General features: G+C 31.5%; 2 protein-coding genes across 2 annotated transcripts; both read right to left on the reverse strand.

Moving 5' to 3' along the window:
* Positions 1–7,397: 7,397 nt before the first annotated feature.
* On the reverse strand, positions 7,398–8,269 carry LOC116030675 (auxin-responsive protein SAUR77). Its single transcript, XM_031272989.1, has one exon. The coding sequence runs from the start codon at positions 8,100–8,102 to the stop codon at positions 7,719–7,721; it is 384 nt and encodes a 127-aa protein (XP_031128849.1). The 5' UTR covers positions 8,103–8,269; the 3' UTR covers positions 7,398–7,718.
* A 6,441-nt stretch (positions 8,270–14,710) lies between these two features.
* On the reverse strand, positions 14,711–19,883 carry LOC116030876 (AT-hook motif nuclear-localized protein 8-like). Its single transcript, XM_031273234.1, has 5 exons — positions 18,943–19,883; positions 18,801–18,853; positions 16,571–16,702; positions 15,389–15,550; positions 14,711–15,293 (listed from the first exon to the last, which is right to left on the reverse strand). Exons 1-5 carry the CDS (start codon positions 19,598–19,600, stop codon positions 15,018–15,020), a joined length of 1,281 nt encoding a protein of 426 aa, XP_031129094.1. The 5' UTR covers positions 19,601–19,883; the 3' UTR covers positions 14,711–15,017.
* Positions 19,884–21,126: the final 1,243 nt, after the last annotated feature.

Genomic DNA, 21,126 nt, shown 5'->3' on the forward strand with positions numbered 1-21,126 from the left:
TTCGTCAATAATGAATATATAGTCAAAGAAAGGTCGCATTTGTGTGAGACCGTCTCACATATTCTTATCCGTTCACGGGTCGGGTCGGCCGAATCAATACGCAAATGTAACACTTATACTAGCAAATATAAAATACAAATTAGGAATAAAGTGTTTGTTACTTATAATGAAAAACGTAATACTTTTGAGGAAAATGTAATATTTTGATTAAAAAAGTAATACTTTTACATCAATATGTAAAAGTATTACATTTGCATTCAAAAGTATTAAGTTTTCTCTTATAAGTAAGAAACACTTTATTCCTAATTAATATTATATTTTCTATTATAAGTATTACATTTGCATATTGACCCGACCCAACCCGTCTCACGGATAAAGATTTATGAGACGGTCTCAGACGTACAAGTGTGACTCAAAAAAAAAGAAAAAATACTACGGAGTAGTAATACTTTGTGTGTGTGTGTCTATATATATATATGTGTGTGTGTGTTTGAAATGGTTTTCTTTTTGCCCTTGATTCACCACTTCAGCAATTCAGAAGATGTTTAATTAGGACCAACTTCAGTCAAGTTGATTAGACAATTAACTTGATAATCATAATATTTTAAATTTAACATTTAGTGAGAACTATCTGTTGATAGGTGTCAAGTATATCATGTGATTCAATTATATTAAAAAATATTTTAAAAGAAAATCTACCAAATGGGTCCTTGTCATAACATTGTATTGTGTTAGGTAATGTGAAAGGGTAGTTAGATTATATTTATCCATTTTTATTAGATTTGACAACGATATTGGGAGTGCAGAATTCACACAGTGATGGAGTAGTATCGTGTATCATGCTAGAATTGATTAATATATTTAATTGAAGTGGTTTGGTGTACGGCAAGTATATAGTTTTTTTTTTTTTTCAGACAATATTGCAAGCTTATTTGGACTATAGGTTTGACAATTTATTGAAATTGTGTTGGACATATATTGAAACATCAAAATTGTCCATATCTATTTGTCACTATATTAATTTTAATATTTTGTGATTGCCTGTGATTAAGTTATAAGTACAAATGATCTTAATTTTTATGTCAATAATTGTAACTATTTGACTGGAATTTGAATTAACGAAAACCGAGCCTATGCCAGAAGCTTAAATGTTGATTGTAAATTTATCATGAACCAATTTCAATCATGAGTGCGAGATCGTCCATGTGCTTCGTAAGGGTAATTAATGTGCTGGCTATCTAACTAATATGGGCAAGACAGCCATTGGGGAACATCGGTTCAGATTCATGCACCCACCTGACGGCGTGAAAGACATCTTGGAGTGTGATGCTAAGAACATTACTGAGAGAAGAGTTTACTAATCCTTGGGACCTACCAGTCCCTCCTGCGCACCAAAAAAATATACGAAGTATCGACAATTGAAGTGAATGATATTAAATTTTTTAACTAATAAAAAGTTACACGCTATAAAATTTTTCATTGACTTTTCATCATCTATTGTATTGCAGATTTCCCTCGTCATTCAAAAAAAAATTGAATTATTAACAAGATTGCATGGTAAAGAGGATGATGCCCAATGTGTTTTCTTTACTCCATTTTAATAACTCCAAAGATCTAAATGGCCATTTTAAACTTTGCTTTTATTGGGTTTCTAATCTTTGCCCATAAGTAGGGAACTATTTGGAGGTATTCAATGAATTAAACTTGTTGGTATTTGAATACATTTTACTCTTGATGACTTTGATGACATTTCATATTTAGGTCATGTTTAATAAAATCATTAGTCTATTAGCCATTTTTAACTTATTTGACCACTATTAATTGTTTTAATTGATTAAAAAAAATTAATATAACTAATTTACCAAACACATTTTTACAATCAGCTAATATTATCAACTAATCATACCCTCTAACCCAATCAATTAACAGTCATTTACCAAACAAGATCTTACTCTCCCGTTTCCAATTCATTATCATGTCCATAAAATTTAAGAACTAAAAGGTAAACTAGTATCCTCTAGTAGATTCTTTCATTACTAGTCAATTTCCTATTTAACTCTACTAAAACTCCTTCCAACGTATTTAAACAATTAAATGAAGATTTGATTTAGATGTTAAGCCTTGTTTATAGACATGGCTACTATTTGGGTAAAGTTAAGTAATTTAATAAAGTATTTTTCTCATTCATACTTTTTAAAATACTAACTTATTAATTTTTTATCTCTTTTAAGCTTGGTATAATTTGGGGAGACAAAGAAGATTGCCTTATAATCAAAAAGATATTTATGAAGTTTTTTTTTTAATACTACTAACTCTATTACAATGCAGTATCTGTTCATAACTACTTTCTCAACCTATTGAAGCACAAGAGTTAGTATTAATTCCACTGAGACTCGAACCCATCACTTCCCATATAAAGGGATGGGTTTGATGCCACTGGACTACAAAGTCCTTGGCAAGATATTTATGAAGTTAGAGACAAATGGTGCAATTTTTTTATTGATGAATATATGACTTAATAAATTACTTCTTTAATTTGATGAATTTTGAGATTTATGTTAAATACGTGTTGTTAATAATTGTAGTTTCAAAGTCTTATTAGTTATTGTAGAATTTATTAGTTTGATTAGTTGTGATATTTATTAGTTTGATTAATTGAGAAATTTATTAGTTTGATCAATTGTGAGATTTTGAATATTAATTTGCTGCACAGGTTCTGAAATTTGATGTGAATTGTAAAAATTACTACACAGATTTTAGGTGGATTCGTAAAATATATTTAATTATTAAAAAATAAAATAAAATAAACGGCGTCAATTTTTAACCAAAACCAACGTCGTATAGTATTTAAAAAAATAAAAATCACATATCTTTTTTTAAATACTATACGACGCCGATTTTTGTTAAAAACCGACGTCGTTTATTTTTATTTTTTTTAAGTATAATAAGATAAGACATCAGTTATCCTTAATAACCGACGTCGTATCATATTATTTTTAAAAAAAATTAAATGACATCGGTTTTCCTTAATAACCGACGTTGTTTATTATTTTAAATAAATAAAAATAAAAAATGCATACGGGCTCGGTTTTTACAACCAACATCGTATCATTTATATACAACGTTTGCCATATTGGCGTCGATTTCGCGTCGATTTTTAACCGACGTTAAAGGGGCTAAAATACTGACGTTAAAGGTGTTGTCTGTAATAGTGTTAAAATAATTATAATTTCTTTGTATTAAACATGCACTTAAGACTTGCTTCTAATAGTAGGAATCGAGGCTCAAATTTAATGCTGGTCAAATTGATTTTTCCACACGATAGAAGGGTTCGAACTTTCAACATCTCATAAAGGACAAAAGTGCACAGTCACTCACACTGACTAAGCTTATTTTCTTACTATATTCTATAATAATCCGTATAATATATACACAGCTCAAATTATACATATTATTTAACCAAATTAAATATAATATTATAGATATATTATTCAAATCAAGTTGAAATATATAAATAAATGAATTAATATATTATATACTTATTGTGTCAATGAAAAAAGTTTTCTAGTTCCTTTAAAAAATTTATTAATTTATTTCAAATCAATAAAATTTAACATACTTGCAATTAGGGGTGTAAATAGGCAATAATTATACGTATCATGGACTTGGGTCCACTTTACAACGTGGACTCGTGTTCATTTACATATTGAATGTTACAATTTGAATTGTGAATATTTAGTATGTAAATTGTGAACATTCAATATATAAATTATTTACAATCAATATGTAAATTGTGTATTTTGGATCGGGCCAACCTTGCAAGGTGGACCAGATTCACAAAATAATTTGTCGTAAATAGGTCAAACCCTATCAAGGGCACCATAACTTTGCCTAGATTGGGCCTTATTTAACCTAGTCTATTTAGTAAATAGGCAAAGCCTAAGTTTATTTAATTAAATAGGCCTAGGCTTATATGTTCAAGGCCTATCCTATAGGCCTACAGGCTTCGTCTATATATAAATATATATTAAATTATTATACATTTCACTTTTATTTAAATATTTACAAAATGAGACCAACTATATATATCAAACCCTAAAACTTAAATTTTGAATTTTTAATTTTCATACTTTCACATCTCTCCATGTTTCTGCTAGTCCATGCTTCCCTCCTTGCGGAGTAGCGGACTTATCATTGTATACTGCATACTTGCATAGTGGCAATAGTGGAAGTGGTGAGGTGAGACATTTGATTGACTGACAATTGATCTTGATTTATTATCTTAGTTTTTATTTATTTATTTTTAAAATTTGATTGAGGTTGAGCACGCATGTTGTTGTGACTACTTGCGCACCTATTGTGACTTGCGATTATAATTGTTCATCTATTATTGTTAGATTAGGCTTATTTTTTAATACAAATATGTAGTTCTTATAAAGTGTATAACATGTAAATCTTAAATAAATCCAAGTCTATTTAAAGCCTACAACATAGTCTCTTTAATAGTCTGCATATTAAATATGCCTTTAAAAAGACTTTAGGCCATGTTAGACATATTGTTAGTCGTTATACTGTGGACCATGGTCCAAAAAACGGCGTCATTTCTTTAAGTAAGGAAATGGTTGTCGTTAAGTTTTAACAGATCCCGTATCTTTTTTGTGTTCATAACAAAATGAAGTTATCTCACATATTGTGTTTGTATTATCAAATGAAACTGTAATTGAATTAAAATGATACTTTAGTTGTGCTGAAATGAAATTGCAGCATGCATAAAATGAAACTAAATAATATATCTCACATATTAAGTGTATATTGTCCAATGAAATTATAGTTGTGTCGTAATGAAACTACAGTAGTGTATATAAAATTAAACTGAATAACAATTATTTCACATATTTGAGTGTATATTGCCCAATGAAATTGTAGTTATATCGAAATGATATTGTAGTTGTGTTGTAATGAAACTACATTGTATATAAAATGAAACTAGATAACAGTTTCACATATTTGAGTGTATATTGTCCAATGAAACTGTAGTTATATCGAAATTATACTGTGGTTGTATTGTAATGAAACTACAATGTATATAAAATGAAACTGAAAAACAGTTTCACTTATTTGGGTATATATCATCTAATGAAACTGTAGTTGAATTAGAATTATAATTTAATGGTGTTGTAATCAAACTACAGTGTGTATAAAATGAAATTCAATGAAATGTCTCACTGTAATAAGACTATTGTATGTATAATGTCGAATGATACCATAGTTGGAACAAAATGAAACTACAATGTATATAAAATGGAACTGAATATGTTATACAAGTAGAGCTACCTACGCGGAACGGGTGTCGTTTCTTATCATTAAAAGAAAAGACACCGTTTTGGATTATGGTCCACGATGCTCTGTGGAGTGTGGACCATGGTCTACGGTATAATGTGCCGACATATTGTAGGCTCAAGCTTGGGCCTAAAAAAATGTTTAGTTACATGCTGATGCCTTAAATTCTCATAACAAGTTCATGCTTAATTTTTCAAAAATCGGCTCAACCTAGCTTATTTCAATGGCAAATTATTCTGTGGACTCGGGTCCGCCTATACACAATTTACCTTTTTAAAATTCACAATTTTTATACTACAAATAAACAATGTTAACATATATGTAATTGATTACCTTGTTTTGTATTCACAAGTTTCTTTTAAATGCTGGAATCAATTTCAATACTAAAAATACACAATTTAATCTTTTTAAATTTAGTACAATTGTTATGTGATTTGACTTAGAAACACAATTTACATTCTAGGAGTTCACAATTCCAATACTAAAACTACACAATTCAATTTCGTTCAAGACCAGGATCCACCTTGCAAGATGGATCCTAGTCCATAACAAGTGTATTTCAATCCATATTCGCAATTTGATGATAAATGGGCTGATATGATAATGATTTAATTTTATTGGGAGGATGATTATTGGATTAATTATTTTAATATAACCTGGACCAATTAAATTACCCAATAATTAATTAAATTAATCTAATTACTTAATCGAAATGATTACTTGGCCCAAATAATTTAGTCATTGGGTTAATTAAGCTTTAATTACTTTGGCCCAAGAATATGACACTACTACATTCATGAATACATAGTGTTACATGCATGGCAAAATTTAGTGTAGACCATGGTATGAGTTATGTTTTAATTTTATTTCAGATGCATTTTAGTAATGTTGAAATATTATTTTAATTAAACTTTGTCATTGTTATCCAATTTCATTTTATAGACACAATAGGTTTATTATAACAACACTAAATTATTATTTTAATTCCAAAACACGTTCATTTGACAATGTACACATTTGTATGCATTATGTTATTTAGTTTCATTGTACACATACAATAGATTAATTTTATCAACACTAAAATATCATTTTAATTCTACTACAGGTTCATTTGACAATACACATATCTGTATGAGCTCTGTTATTAAGTTTCATTTTATATACACAATAGCTTCATTATAATAACACTAGTAAAATATCATTTTAATTTTACTACAATTCATTTGAGAATATACGTATTTGTGGCGTATGTGTGTATCATAATTCACCGTATAACAATGGTAGATGCATTACATGAGCCGAGTCCAAGTGGATGGCTAAGATGGTTAGTTTATATATTTGAATTTCATATTCAAATTATTAAATTTAAGATGGCTAAGATGGTTAGTTTAATATTTAAATTATTAAATTTAAATATGTGATAGGATTATAAATCTAGTAACAACAATGGTGGCTTGGTACATTTTTGATAAGTTTTTTTTTATATTATTTCATATATTTAATTATTAATTTAGAGAAAATATCAAAGAGTTTGAAGTATTTTTGGAGTTCTCCTATTCTGTTATAATTAAGTCCTTGCCATTATGTTAAAAGGTATAACAAGAAGTGAAATTTTATTTTATTTTATTTTATTATACTTACGTGTAACAATTAGCTTCACATCAGATGATACAATGTAGGTAGAACTTTTCTTTCCAAATCTCTGTCAAGAATCCATCTCTTAATTAGCATTTGTTAGTCTCAACTGCATAGCATGCCTTCAATGGAATTCAAATCGGTGACTTGCTTTGATATCATTGGTTGGTCTCATGTAAGTTAAAGTCTAAAGGGGGAGGGAGGAATTAAATAGACTTTAAACGAGTTTTGAGTTTTAAAAATATTTGTACGTTTGGTGCACATTTACTTGCCTTTTTAAGGAAATTTGTAGCTTAATTAATAGTTTGAATGGTTGCATCTATGTTTGTGATGTACCGATCAAAAATAAATAAGTAAATAAAATACAAAGAGATTTTTATAGTGGTTCGGAGATGGTGTAATCACCTAATGTACTCGTCTTCTTTACGTTAAATAAGAATTTCACAAGATAAATTGATCAAACTATTGACGTACTTGATAAACATAATGTTATAAATTCAACATTCTCATCTTTGAACCCAAAAAACACCTTAAACTAACCAAACTTATATATTCTCAAAAGAGAATCAAATCACAGTTGATTTACATGAACTTATGAGCAATTTTATTCCTACTTGAATTCAGACTTCAAGATTAAGTTATTGCGTTTAAATAAAACTAAATATCAGAAACTATATAAAAAATAATACAGTATTACAGTACCTTTGAATTAATAATGCAATCTTTGTTAACAGTAACCCTTTCTAAACATCTTGAGCATAGAAATCAATGATATCTCTGAGGTTGAGCTGAAACAATGAAGAACAATCATTTTGCATCAACCACAACATGTGCTCAAACAAAATTGCATCCACATCCATAAATATCACTTTATTATGTTTAGACCCCTCAACATAATCAACTTTCCTCCTATCTTCTTTCCTTAGCATGTCAATCAACACCCTAAAAGGGTTCTCTTCCAGCACAAATGGATCCAGCAAGAACTCCCTCCTCTCTTTCCCGACCACCACCATGACTGGATTATCTGATTCTCCGAAAACATCCTCAGACAGCGGCTGATAACCTAGCCGATGGCTTGATAATCGCCTTTTCAAGATTGAAACTGGCAAAGCTATGCAATCCATCATGAGGTTGAGAATTGAATTGGTGTGGGGTAAGTTCTTTGACAAGAATGGGTATTTATAATATCTCTAAGCAAACTTTTTTGCCATTATTAAAATTGTTGGGTGTTTAGTGTTGGACTTGGTGTAATTGTAATGCTTGTTTGGGACTGCAAGAAAGGGAAAGTTTTTGGTATTATTGTGAGGTGAGAAGGTGTTGAATTGGCCAGCCAACGGCTAGTGAAGATGCATATGTAAGTACGCAACAAAAGACAAGAATACCAAGTTTTACTTTTTCTTTGATGTGTACTTTTATATTAACATAATCATTTGTAGTTTTCATGGTAGTTCCATTATATTGTGTTGATTATACTATGGAATGATTTTTTGTTTTTCATAATTTTTATATAAGTAATGTAATATGTATCTTGTATTAATTACCAAATAATAACACTATAAACTCATCATTAAATTTAAATATACTTTTGATACAATCTCATATTAATATAACATTATTTTGAGTGAGGGCTGACTTCGGTGTAATGAATGAAAGGGAGAATCAAGAATAAAGTGCGGAAGAAAAACAGATTAAAGAGGGGATGTGCGTGATATATATATATATATATATATATATATATATATATATATATATATACATACACTAGTATTTTTATGCGTGATGCGCAAAAAATAGGTGTCCAATATTAATACTTTATATTAAAATTTTAAATTTATTTAGATGTTAAATATTAGATTATTGTAAATAATAATAACAATAATGTAAAATATTTTTATAAATTTGATATTTATATTTTAGAAAAATTACTAATTAATGTGTATGTATTATTATTATTGAAGAAAATAAGAAAATATATGACAGCTCAAATCCGACCAGGCCTTTACATGCAGTCGCACCATTAGGTATGAACGCATCAATAGTGTTAGGAAACACACAACAAAGAAATGCACCAATGCACCACAAAACGCACCATTAGGTATGCATCACCACAAAACACACCATTAGATACGCATAAACGCATCACACAATGTTCGGAAACACACCATTGGGTGTGGTGAGGTATGATGTTTTTTTTTTTGTTGTGTGGTGCGTTGGTGCATTTCATTGTTGTGCGTTTCCTAACACAATTGGGGCGCTTTTACATACCTAATGGTCTGGCCGCACGTTAAGACGACCTAGTCACACTGAAACCTGACCATATATATATATATATATATATATATATATATATATATATATATATATATATGTATATGTATGCACACACCAATTCGATCTATTTACTTTAGAAGCTAGTAATAAACATTGTAACTTTGTGAATTGAAGCAACAGCATCATAAGGATGAATTTACTTGAAATTGAATTGAAATACACTACAATATATTGAAATTTATGTACTAAAATCACTGTTACCATTCTAAAGGAAGGTGTTGTACTAAAAAAACAAATTGGACATATGACTCATCGAATTGCAACGTAACAATAAAAACTAACATGTTTTTTTACTTTCTTTTCTTCTTCTTCTTCTTTATTTTTTAAAAGAATTTTTTTTATTTTGTAAACAAATAAAATAAAATTGGGGTGGTAGGAATTGGAGTGCAGTGGGGAAGAGAGGCCCACCACCATACGCAAAATCAGGAAAAAAAATACAGTTTTAACTCCTCAATTATACCCCACTAATCATTTTATTAGTCCCTACCTTTTAAAGTTACAAAATATAATAAAGTTGTGTTTTTAGTCCTTATAGCATACAATTCAAGTATGTCCTCATACAAAACCCAAACAAGGGAATCTTAAAACCTCTTATTAAAGAAAAATGTTTGTGTAAGTTGCTAGACTATAAAAATTTTGGGTATTATTCGTGTTTTATAATAAGTTCCTTACCATTTACTATTGGGATAAATTAAATCTCATAAAAATTAAAATTTTATTTTAAAAAAATACTATGATGATAAAATATAAAATATAAAATTAAAGAAAGACTGCTTGAATTGATCTTGAACCTGAAGGCGGGTGTACGTGGTAAGTATATATGTAGCTTAGCCATCTGAACGAAGCCGGAATGCCACATTGTCCCGTACATATTTAGTCATACAATATACTATACATATAATTCTAGAAAGTATCATTTAGCCGGTTACATTTGTATAACCTCGTTTCATTAATTTATGAATGATTAATCAATTTAAGAATAACTAATAAATAATAAGGTTCCGATGACATTCTTATATATGAATGTCTCACTTACTCTATTCATAGTAAAACTTCAATTGGATAAATAAAGTTTCAATGTAAATAGTACGATTGAAACAATTCCAATTAAATCACTCTGATATTATCACTACTTTTCCTCCAACGAAACAATAAATATACAATATATTGTAATTTCAATTGATCAATAAATGCCTTGGGTATCGATCATTGATGAATAAATACTTAAAATTATTTACAGGGCATTTGGTTGGAGTAGGGAATTAGGGGGGAAAAGAATTGTAATTCGGTGGAATTGTAATTCAATGAATAAAGTAGGAATTGGAATTACAGTGTTTGGTATGCAGGAATAGGAGTACAGGGAATGAAAGGTAAGAAATGACAAAATGACTAAAATGCACTTATATAATAGTAGTAATAATAATAATAATAATAATAATAATAATTCCTTCAATAATAATAATTATTATTATTATAATTATTTATAATTATAATAATTCCTTCAAAAACAATAATAATAATAATAATAATAATAATAATAATAATAACAATAATAAGTATATAATAATAATAATAATTCTTTAAACAAAAAAATAAAAATAAAAATAATTTTTTTTTAAATAAAAAAAAAAAAAAAAAAANAAACTAACATGTTTTTTTACTTTCTTTTCTTCTTCTTCTTCTTTATTTTTTAAAAGAATTTTTTTTATTTTGTAAACAAATAAAATAAAATTGGGGTGGTAGGAATTGGAGTGCAGTGGGGAAGAGAGGCCCACCACCATACGCAAAATCAGGAAAAAAAATACAGTTTTAACTCCTCAATTATACCCCACTAATCATTTTATTAGTCCCTACCTTTTAAAGTTACAAAATATAATAAAGTTGTGTTTTTAGTCCTTATAGCATACAATTCAAGTATGTCCTCATACAAAACCCAAACAAGGGAATCTTAAAACCTCTTATTAAAGAAAAATGTTTGTGTAAGTTGCTAGACTATAAAAATTTTGGGTATTATTCGTGTTTTATAATAAGTTCCTTACCATTTACTATTGGGATAAATTAAATCTCATAAAAATTAAAATTTTATTTTAAAAAAATACTATGATGATAAAATATAAAATATAAAATTAAAGAAAGACTGCTTGAATTGATCTTGAACCTGAAGGCGGGTGTACGTGGTAAGTATATATGTAGCTTAGCCATCTGAACGAAGCCGGAATGCCACATTGTCCCGTACATATTTAGTCATACAATATACTATACATATAATTCTAGAAAGTATCATTTAGCCGGTTACATTTGTATAACCTCGTTTCATTAATTTATGAATGATTAATCAATTTAAGAATAACTAATAAATAATAAGGTTCCGATGACATTCTTATATATGAATGTCTCACTTACTCTATTCATAGTAAAACTTCAATTGGATAAATAAAGTTTCAATGTAAATAGTACGATTGAAACAATTCCAATTAAATCACTCTGATATTATCACTACTTTTCCTCCAACGAAACAATAAATATACAATATATTGTAATTTCAATTGATCAATAAATGCCTTGGGTATCGATCATTGATGAATAAATACTTAAAATTATTTACAGGGCATTTGGTTGGAGTAGGGAATTAGGGGGGAAAAGAATTGTAATTCGGTGGAATTGTAATTCAATGAATAAAGTAGGAATTGGAATTACAGTGTTTGGTATGCAGGAATAGGAGTACAGGGAATGAAAGGTAAGAAATGACAAAATGACTAAAATGCACTTATATAATAGTAGTAATAATAATAATAATAATAATAATAATAATTCCTTCAATAATAATAATTATTATTATTATAATTATTTATAATTATAATAATTCCTTCAAAAACAATAATAATAATAATAATAATAATAATAATAATAATAACAATAATAAGTATATAATAATAATAATAATTCTTTAAACAAAAAAATAAAAATAAAAATAATTTTTTTTTAAATAAAAAAAAAAAAAAAAAAGACAAAGGGTATGAGAGGAGGGGCAAAATTGTCTTTACACCAACACAATTGCCCCTCCTCTCCACCGAATTGCAATTCAGCATTTGGAGGGAATTGCAATTCTGCAGAATTGCAATTCCCTCCAACCAAACAGTGTAGTTTGGAAATTCACTGAATTGCAATTCAATGAATTGCAATTCATCCCAAACTACACTCAACCAAACATGCCATTATAGTGGAACTTAATTAAACTTATAACTAGTATTAAAAAAATAAAAAAATAAATAAAAAAAATAAAAAAACTTATAACTAAAGATTTTGATACTAAAACCTTGCGGTTTGTTTGGAGTCAAAGTTTAATTAACATGAAAGTCCATGATTAGGTTTCCGGCTAACCAACACCAAGCGCCGCCGTGGAGGGGTGGCGCTGTGATTGACGCGTATTAAGTATGATGACGTGTGTGGATTGGACTCCGTCAGTCAACCCCAATTAACCACCAATTTTGGTACACTTTAAGTTGAAATGTCTTCATCTACCTTCTACCGTCCTTCCGCCCAACTGCCAAATGGATTACGCCAAAGTCTAGATTTTGAAAAAATTGAATTTTTCGTTCCTAAGTTATAAAATAATTGTAAAATTCGTCCTGAATGTTGGTCATGCTTATTTTTCGTCCCTAAGTTATTATTAACGTTGCACTTTTCGTCCCTTTACTAATAAAATATTATGGATAAAATTTGTAATTTTAGTATAACTCAGGAACGAAAAGTAAAAACGAAATATATTACCTATTTACATTTACTTTACGGTTCGTTACGAGAGGGGCAATATATATATACCGTTTAAAAATTGATGGACAATATTTACACCACTAATAATTTAAGAGTCACATTAATAATTGGCATATTATGTAGTGACATAAATTATAATTTTTCCTTTAAAATATATTGATTTTGTATGTGATATATACAAATTAATAAATACGAAGACAAGAAGCAAATTATTGTTACAAGTCTTCAATTGCGGTAGTTACACGTCTTAGACCTTAAAATCGCGGCGTGATGTTTTGCCGGAAAAAGATTCCGAAAACGGCCGACCCAACTCCTAAACGACAATGATTGCCCAAATGCCGCTTTCTTCTTGTTTCTTATGCTGTTTGTTAGGTTAGCTGCTAAATTTTGCATTACTTAAAAAGGGAAATTTTGTTGCCAAGCAATCTACGAATTGGGTTGCTTATGTGATAGCTAAGCATGTTATTTCTTTGACTGATTGTATGGAATGATTTTCATTCCTCATACTTTTATTCAAGATATATTTATTTCTTATATGAATTAATGAATGTTATCCTTTGTTTTAAATGTAATTTTGTATCATACCATGCATAAATTAATCGTCGTTCGCACTGAGTCGACTCAATTAAAGGGCAAAGTGCTGGTCATATTGATTGTTTCATTCAATAGGAGATTTTGTACTCCCAACCTTTTTAAGGGGTGAATGTACACGGTCACTCACGTCAATCAAGCTAGTTAGGCTTTCTCGCGTGGCCATACTGATTGCATCATTAAATATGCATACATGTACCATAACATATTTTAAAATGCACCAGTGTGAAAATGTAAAAATACACAACCCTAGAACGTGTTGTCATGCACCATTAGGTATGTATAAATGCATCACAACGTGTTCAGAAATGTACCAGGGTGAAATGCACAAATGCACCACCCTGATACAATTCTAAACACGCGGTGATTCATTCTTGCATATCTAGTGGTGACATGACCGCACATCCGCACAGGTACTTTGGTAATGTATTAAAACTATTTTAAAGTCCAATTATTATCAAACCATATACAATTTTCAATATAATAAGATACTGCTTATATCAAGTCCGATTTTCTTTAAACAAGTAAACATAAATATATCAGCTTATATTATGTGTTTTAAATATACTTAACTAGTAAACTATTAATCTTATTATTTAATGCTCTGTGATATAAGATTACTAACTTATCAATACAGGTCAAACTACATAGATGTCGTATATATATAATATTTGCTCTTTTTGGCTTATAAAATACTGTAGTGTATTTTTCAACATTTAATATTTTTTTTACTTTTTAGTTACAATCCTGAAAAATATTTTACAATTTGCTAAAATAAATAAATACAGACAATAGCAATTATTTTTTAAAAATTTATGCTCTAACTATTATATTATTTTATTTCTATTTTCTTTTATTTCACCCAAAGCGCACGCATACTGCACATAATATGCACTCGCACTCATGCTGCACATAATATGCACTCACTAGTTCACTAGTTGACGCTCACTCTAATTATTATATTATTTTTTTAATTTCACCCGAGGCGCACAAAATACTCTCCATTTGAAAAATTAAGTTATGGCTCGAACCCGGACCCTAAAAATAAATACCATTCTTGTATGGAAACTCTATTCAAGTCTACTTGAAAAACTTACAACTACAACTCCTAAAACATGTTTTACAAAGAACAATCACATACAAAACATTCAACCATATATGTCAACTAAAACCAAACACAGATCAATATGTCGCCGCAAAGAAAACCATTCTCGGGCTCTCGGTGAATCTAGGGAAAACAAAGAGGGGTAACGACGGGGAGGGCGATATAAGATTAGAAGTTGAATGAACATACACCTGTTAGCCTTTTTCCGACAAGATAATCTAACTAGTCGAGCACGAAGGAATTAAGGATGCATCTTGACAGTGGAATTTGGCCACCCCATGTTTGCATACATCTGCATCGTTTGGACTGGCGGGTTAGCATTACCGTAAGCTGGAGGCCCACGGTTAAGAGGAGTCCCGCCATTTTCGTCAGAAGAGTCGCTGGAGGCGTCCTCGGAAGGGCTGGCGGCTTCGGCAGCTTGGGCGCTGAAATTTAACATATTTGATTGGGGTGGCGGTGTGGAGGACGGCTTATACTTGGGCTTTTTGCCGTCAGCTATGAAGCTACCCACAATCAGCTGGTAGAGAATCGCAACACGTTTTTCCTTTCATTAGACTATATGAATATCATATCTGACAAACCACACAAACCGAAGAGTAGACACAACAATACCTGTACTTGTGACGCCGCCTTAAGCGTCCCCGCAACTCCGCCACCTACAACTTTGCCATCGGCCCCGGCCAATGACACACTCAAGCCACTCGGCCTGCTGCGGTGGCCATCGCTCTCTGAAAATAAGAACGAGCCTGATAACGAGATGATTTCAAACTGGCCCTGCATGTAAGAAATTACCAACATTTCTCATCAGACTAGTAAATGGTAAGAAAAGTTGCAGATCTGCACAAAGACAGCACACAGGAGATGATCAATACATTGTGGGGAAAAAATAAATAAAATAAAATAAAATAAAAAACGGATGGCCTCGTTGAATACATGACATTAATATCATACCGTCAAAAAGGTATTGTAAAATTGTTACAAACTTTTTGAAACTTGCCATAGACAACAGAAAACAGTAATATAAAGTTGGAAACACATCAAAACAAATGAAAGAGAAAGAAATAAATTTAGAATGTCCCGGAAAGAAGCAATTGTTTTATTTTGATTAGCATATTTAACTTTGTACCTAATATGACTCCATCTATTAAAAGTAGGTTGCTTACTTGCTTTTGTAAAGAAGAAGCCCAAAATTATTGCTTTCCTAGATACAAGTAAATAATAATAATAATAATTATTATTATTATTATTATAATAACGGAAAGTCTACCATGCAGATCGGCACGTATCAAGGTGCCTTTTGCACTATGTTTTTAGGGTTGTACCGAGTATTGTAAACTCTTCTCCACAATACCCAGTACAACTCCAAAAACACAGTTGTACTCGGTACAAAACACACAGGTGCCAATCAACACCTTAGAATTTTTCATAATAATACAATGAAAATATTATGACATATAACACACTAATCAAAAGATTTTCAAAGATTGTTGTTTGCTGGAAATCTATAAGCAGATCTGTAAAAAGAAACCGTAGGAGACTCGTGTATAGATAGAAGATGAATTCCATGCCAAATCAAATCACAGATGCACTAATTAGGCTACCTTCTAATTTTGGTGTAATGAGTAGGGGAAAAACTAATATGTTATCTATACAAGTACGGCAAAACTATAACTTCTAACTTTAGCACAAAGGCATAGCGAGCCCAACACGAGTACGTTAAGGCAATATGGATTCTATAGCATATCCTTATATAGATATAGAAATGTCAGCAGGCAGATGTAATTGCAAACAGACCTCTAATGTCACAGTGCCACCGCCAGTTGACGGTTGACGAAGGGTAACATTGCAAATGGCACCAATTGCAGAAAGAATGCAAACTGTTCTCGGTCCTTGTTGTGAAAATTCCATTATCTTTAAAGCTATATCCTGTAATATATAACAACAATCCTTGAATTAGAGTCGAATGATATTCATATGCCAAAAGATCCAGGAAGTGGCATTCAAGTTACATAATGCATTCTCCATTTGTCAATTTGAAACACGGAGGAAAAGTGACATCTAAGAGCAATAGATACCAAACTCACAAAATGCAATCTGATTCTGATGGATAGCAAATAGAAATCACAATATACATTTAACTAAAAATAACAAATCTTTTATTTTATTACTCATTTTGGCAGAGACGGGTAGACAACCAAAGGTCTTCCATATGCAAGACGCAAATAAATCTTCTCATTTACCAAATAAGCCAACAAGCAAGCACGCAGCATGCACGTCCCAAGAAGGATTTAAAAAACCATTTTCATACAAGATAAGATACCCTTTGCATCTAGTGTCCACACCTAATTACCTAAATCAACGAACCTAGCCAAACCAATCAAACAATCATATACAAGTGATTATCAAACTTATGGAATTGCTTCTAAGTGATTATCAAACTTATGGAATTGCTTCTAAGTGATTATCAAACTTATGGAATTGCTTCTAAGTGATTATCAAACTTATGGAATTGCTTCTAAGTAAAAGGTAGAAAAGTAGAGTAATTGGATCAATGCTTCTAAGTAAAAGGTAGAAAAGTAGAGTAATTGGATCAAATAAGGGGAACAGTACACAACCCAATCCTGCAATTTTGGTGAAAATTTTTCAGATATCATGTAGTCTAATATCTATACATGAACTGCTGTTCCAATGTGTCAACCCCAAAGCCACATTATGATTTTTTTTTTCCAGGGAGAAAGAAATTATTTATAGACCAAAAGGAGCAACCAAGTAAATAAGTATGCAACTGTATCAAGGCCCATAAAAATAAAGAGCAGTCCACAAGGTAGTCTACACACCAAATTACAAGCAAAGCCTACAAAAAGTTCAGGTTAAACGCACCAAATTACAAGCACTCCAAACTGACCTAGACACACCACTGTCTAAAAGATAGTGTGTTAAATAGCATGTTGCCATAATTTGACCAAAGAAAGTCATTTGACTTGATTAACAGCAATATTATCAGGAGTAGAAATTAAATTGCAGACAAGTGGCAACTGTTAATTTTGCAAATTAAACCTCGTCCTTCAACATGCTTGAAAATACAAGATACAATTATGGACATGTGGTTACAACTTTAGCCAAATGCAAAAGATTGTTGCTTGCTCCTTCACTCAGTCAGGCTCCACTTTGAACACACTGATTGTGGAAAAAAAACCCAATTCGTAAGTACAAAGAAAGATGGATCTTTTAGCACCAAAAGGAAATGGAAAAGGCATATGTCTGTTCTACTTACTTATAAGAGCAATGACTCACCAATGAAGTAATTAGAGTAGAACAGCAGGGGATACTTCCCCACTTTTTGAAAAATAATAATAGATAAATAAATAGAAGGAACACTTTCCTAGCCCATCTTCCTCAAACTCTCACTTGGCAAACCATTTTATGAAATCTGAAGCGAAACCTAAATGAATATTGATGAGAATATTTAATGAACTTGAGACTTCCAAACAAAAAATGATTCAGTTCCTTGGTGTTAATTACACTGACAAATAGCTTCTCTGTAAAAGGAGGAAAGGACAATGAAAAGACTAACCAACCTACAGACTCAACACTTCCAAATGAAAATCGTTTGGTTCTGCATACCTAAAGACTAAAAGCCAAAGAAGTAAGCCAGAAAAGTACTAATCTTTTCAGAGCAAAAATCAAATGCAACCAATGTAGATCCTTTATTTCTCTCACCCAGCCAAGTAATGCACAATCATAGTAATTACACATCTGTTTCCATATTCCACTGACCTCATAAGTAAAGGCACTTCCTTTACTTATCAAATGAAAAATAAGAAAGCAATTGAATAAGATACAAGCAAATGCAACTAAGGTAGATGTAGATCCTCCTGCTTAAAGAAGGAAAAATCCTACATCAAGCAAATAAAGAAACATACAGTTCCAGTCTTTCAGATAATAGATACATTTAGTAGATTTGAGCAATATAAATGTGTATCTATCTCTATAATCATCATTACTTTCATGAGAAAAATTTTACCTCTCCGGGCTCTACAGTAATTACATGGGGTGTGAAACCAACTCCAGCAGAACCTGTCAATCATTAATTTAAGGTATTAACTATGAAGTCACAACCAAATTTAGGGAAAAGAAGAAATTAAGGGAAATAAAAGTCAGCATACCAAGAGCGTCCATTTGTTTCTTGACGGAGCCAGGAGGCCTGCCTCGAGCCTTTTTGACCTGATTCTCCGAGGAGGGAGTGGCGGCGGCGCTGGAGCCGGCCCCGGCCCCGGCCGCAGAGTCAGGGTGGGCCACCATGGATGAAATCGGAGTGACCGGCGTAGGAGAGAGGCCCAGAGCAATGTTACCATCTGGGGAGTACTTCCTAGGTCGGCCCCTCTTCTTCTTGGCGGGCTCAATGCTGAAACCCGAAGCCCCAGGGGAGGACCCATCGGAATAATCCATGGCGGCGGCGGGGGCGGCGGGTTTAGGAGCGGGACCCGGACCCGAACCCGCACCCGTACCCGTACCCACCATGGAATTGAACGGAAAGCGAGGGTTTTGCTGAGATTGCTGCTGCTGCTGGTGCTGATGATGCTGCTGTTGCTGTTGCTGGTGCTGGTGGTGGTGCATCATGGCGCTGTTGTGGGCAGAGACGTTGTTGGGCATGGCGGCGTAGGAGTTGGGTTGTTGGGGTGGCGCCACCATCATGGTGGGCCCCCCGGGTTGTTGCTGGTGGTGATGGTGGTGGTGGAATTGCGGCTGCGGGTGGTGGAGGGTTTGGGGGTGGTGATGGTGGTGGTGGTGGGGCAGGGGGAGTTGGGAATCTTGAGAATCCATTTTTGTAAGTACAAAGAGAACAAAAAAAAAAAATGTAAGATCAACTGCTTCTACTTCGCCTTGAGAAAGAGAGAGTTTTGTTGTTTCTTTCTATGATTGTGAAAACCAAAAACAAAACACATATAAATTAATAAGAAAACAGAAAAAAGGGTTTTTGAAATGCCGGTTTGGAGATCGTGGATTTGGGTGTGGGGGCAGGGCAAGGCGACGGTGCGGGCGGGCTGTTTGGATACTCAAAAAACCTAAATACAAATTGAGTTTACATTAGAGATGATGATGATGAGAGAGACTTCCATTGCAACTTTAACACTTCTATGTTAATGTCACCTCCTCAAATCTCAATTTACCTAGTTGGCATTGAGAAATCTAATCTTGTAACAAAGATCTAACATTGAATCCAACAATTGATTTTGTAGATATTAATTTCCAAATATTTCCATTTAAGTGAAACTCTAATGTCCACTGTATAAAGAAAAACACTACACTTTTAATTATACAGTTGTTTATCAAGTTGAAACGTAAGACTTATATTTTAATTTATTCAGAGGTCAATAATTTTATTTTCAAATTGTGGTACCGTAATAGCTTTATTATAATTACCCTAATTTCTCCTTATTTTCTGATCCCTCTTTATTTCTTTAAGTATAACGGACAAATAAGTGCAAGGATTTCGTGAAATTGCAGTCAACATGATGTGGAACTTCAAGAAAATCGTGATACTTTTTCGAAGGGTGGCGTGTTAACGCATTGAAAAAGTATTAGAGAAATGTGGAATTACAAGAACATCCTCATAAAGTGATGATCAGAAATGATGTTACTCAATTTCTTCACATGAAAGATCAAATTGACAACTTGCATAACAATTCAGATGCAATATTTAAACAAATTAAAGGACACATTTTTTACTTCAACATGTTAAACAATTGAGAGACCAAAAATGCATTTTCCATTTGTACAATTAAAACAATGTCATTTTATTAGTTGTTTACTTGTTCCAAACACTATTTTCAAATGGTGGTCTCATAACTCATAAGGATTTTATTCTAACAACCCTAGTTTCCCATTCTTTCCCGACCCCGGCCTCCCTATTTCAAATGGTGGTCTCACTCATAAGGATTTTATTGTAACAACCATAGTTTCCCATTCTTTCTCGATTCCTTCATAATTGAGCTCTTTAAGTATAAATAACAAAACAAGTGCAAGGGTAACGTGGATTTGTCATAAGCATGATGTGGAATTTTCAAGACTGTTTTGCAGGGTGGTGGGGTGTTAAGACTTTGAAAAAGTATCAGATAAATGTGAAATTGCAAGAACACCCTCATAAAAAGCGATGATTCGAAACGATGTTAGTGACTTCTTTCGGTGACAACTTGTACAACAATTTAGAGATAAAATTTGAACAAATTAAGATACAAGTCATTTTATTTCAAAATGCTAAACAAACAAGAGACCAAAAATACATTTTCTTTTTGTACAATAAAAAAAACATTTTATTAGTTCTTCAAAATGTTATTCCAAATTGTGGT

Source organism: Ipomoea triloba, chromosome 9, assembly GCF_003576645.1.
Source record: "Ipomoea triloba cultivar NCNSP0323 chromosome 9, ASM357664v1".
NCBI classification, from domain to species: domain Eukaryota; kingdom Viridiplantae; phylum Streptophyta; class Magnoliopsida; order Solanales; family Convolvulaceae; genus Ipomoea; species Ipomoea triloba.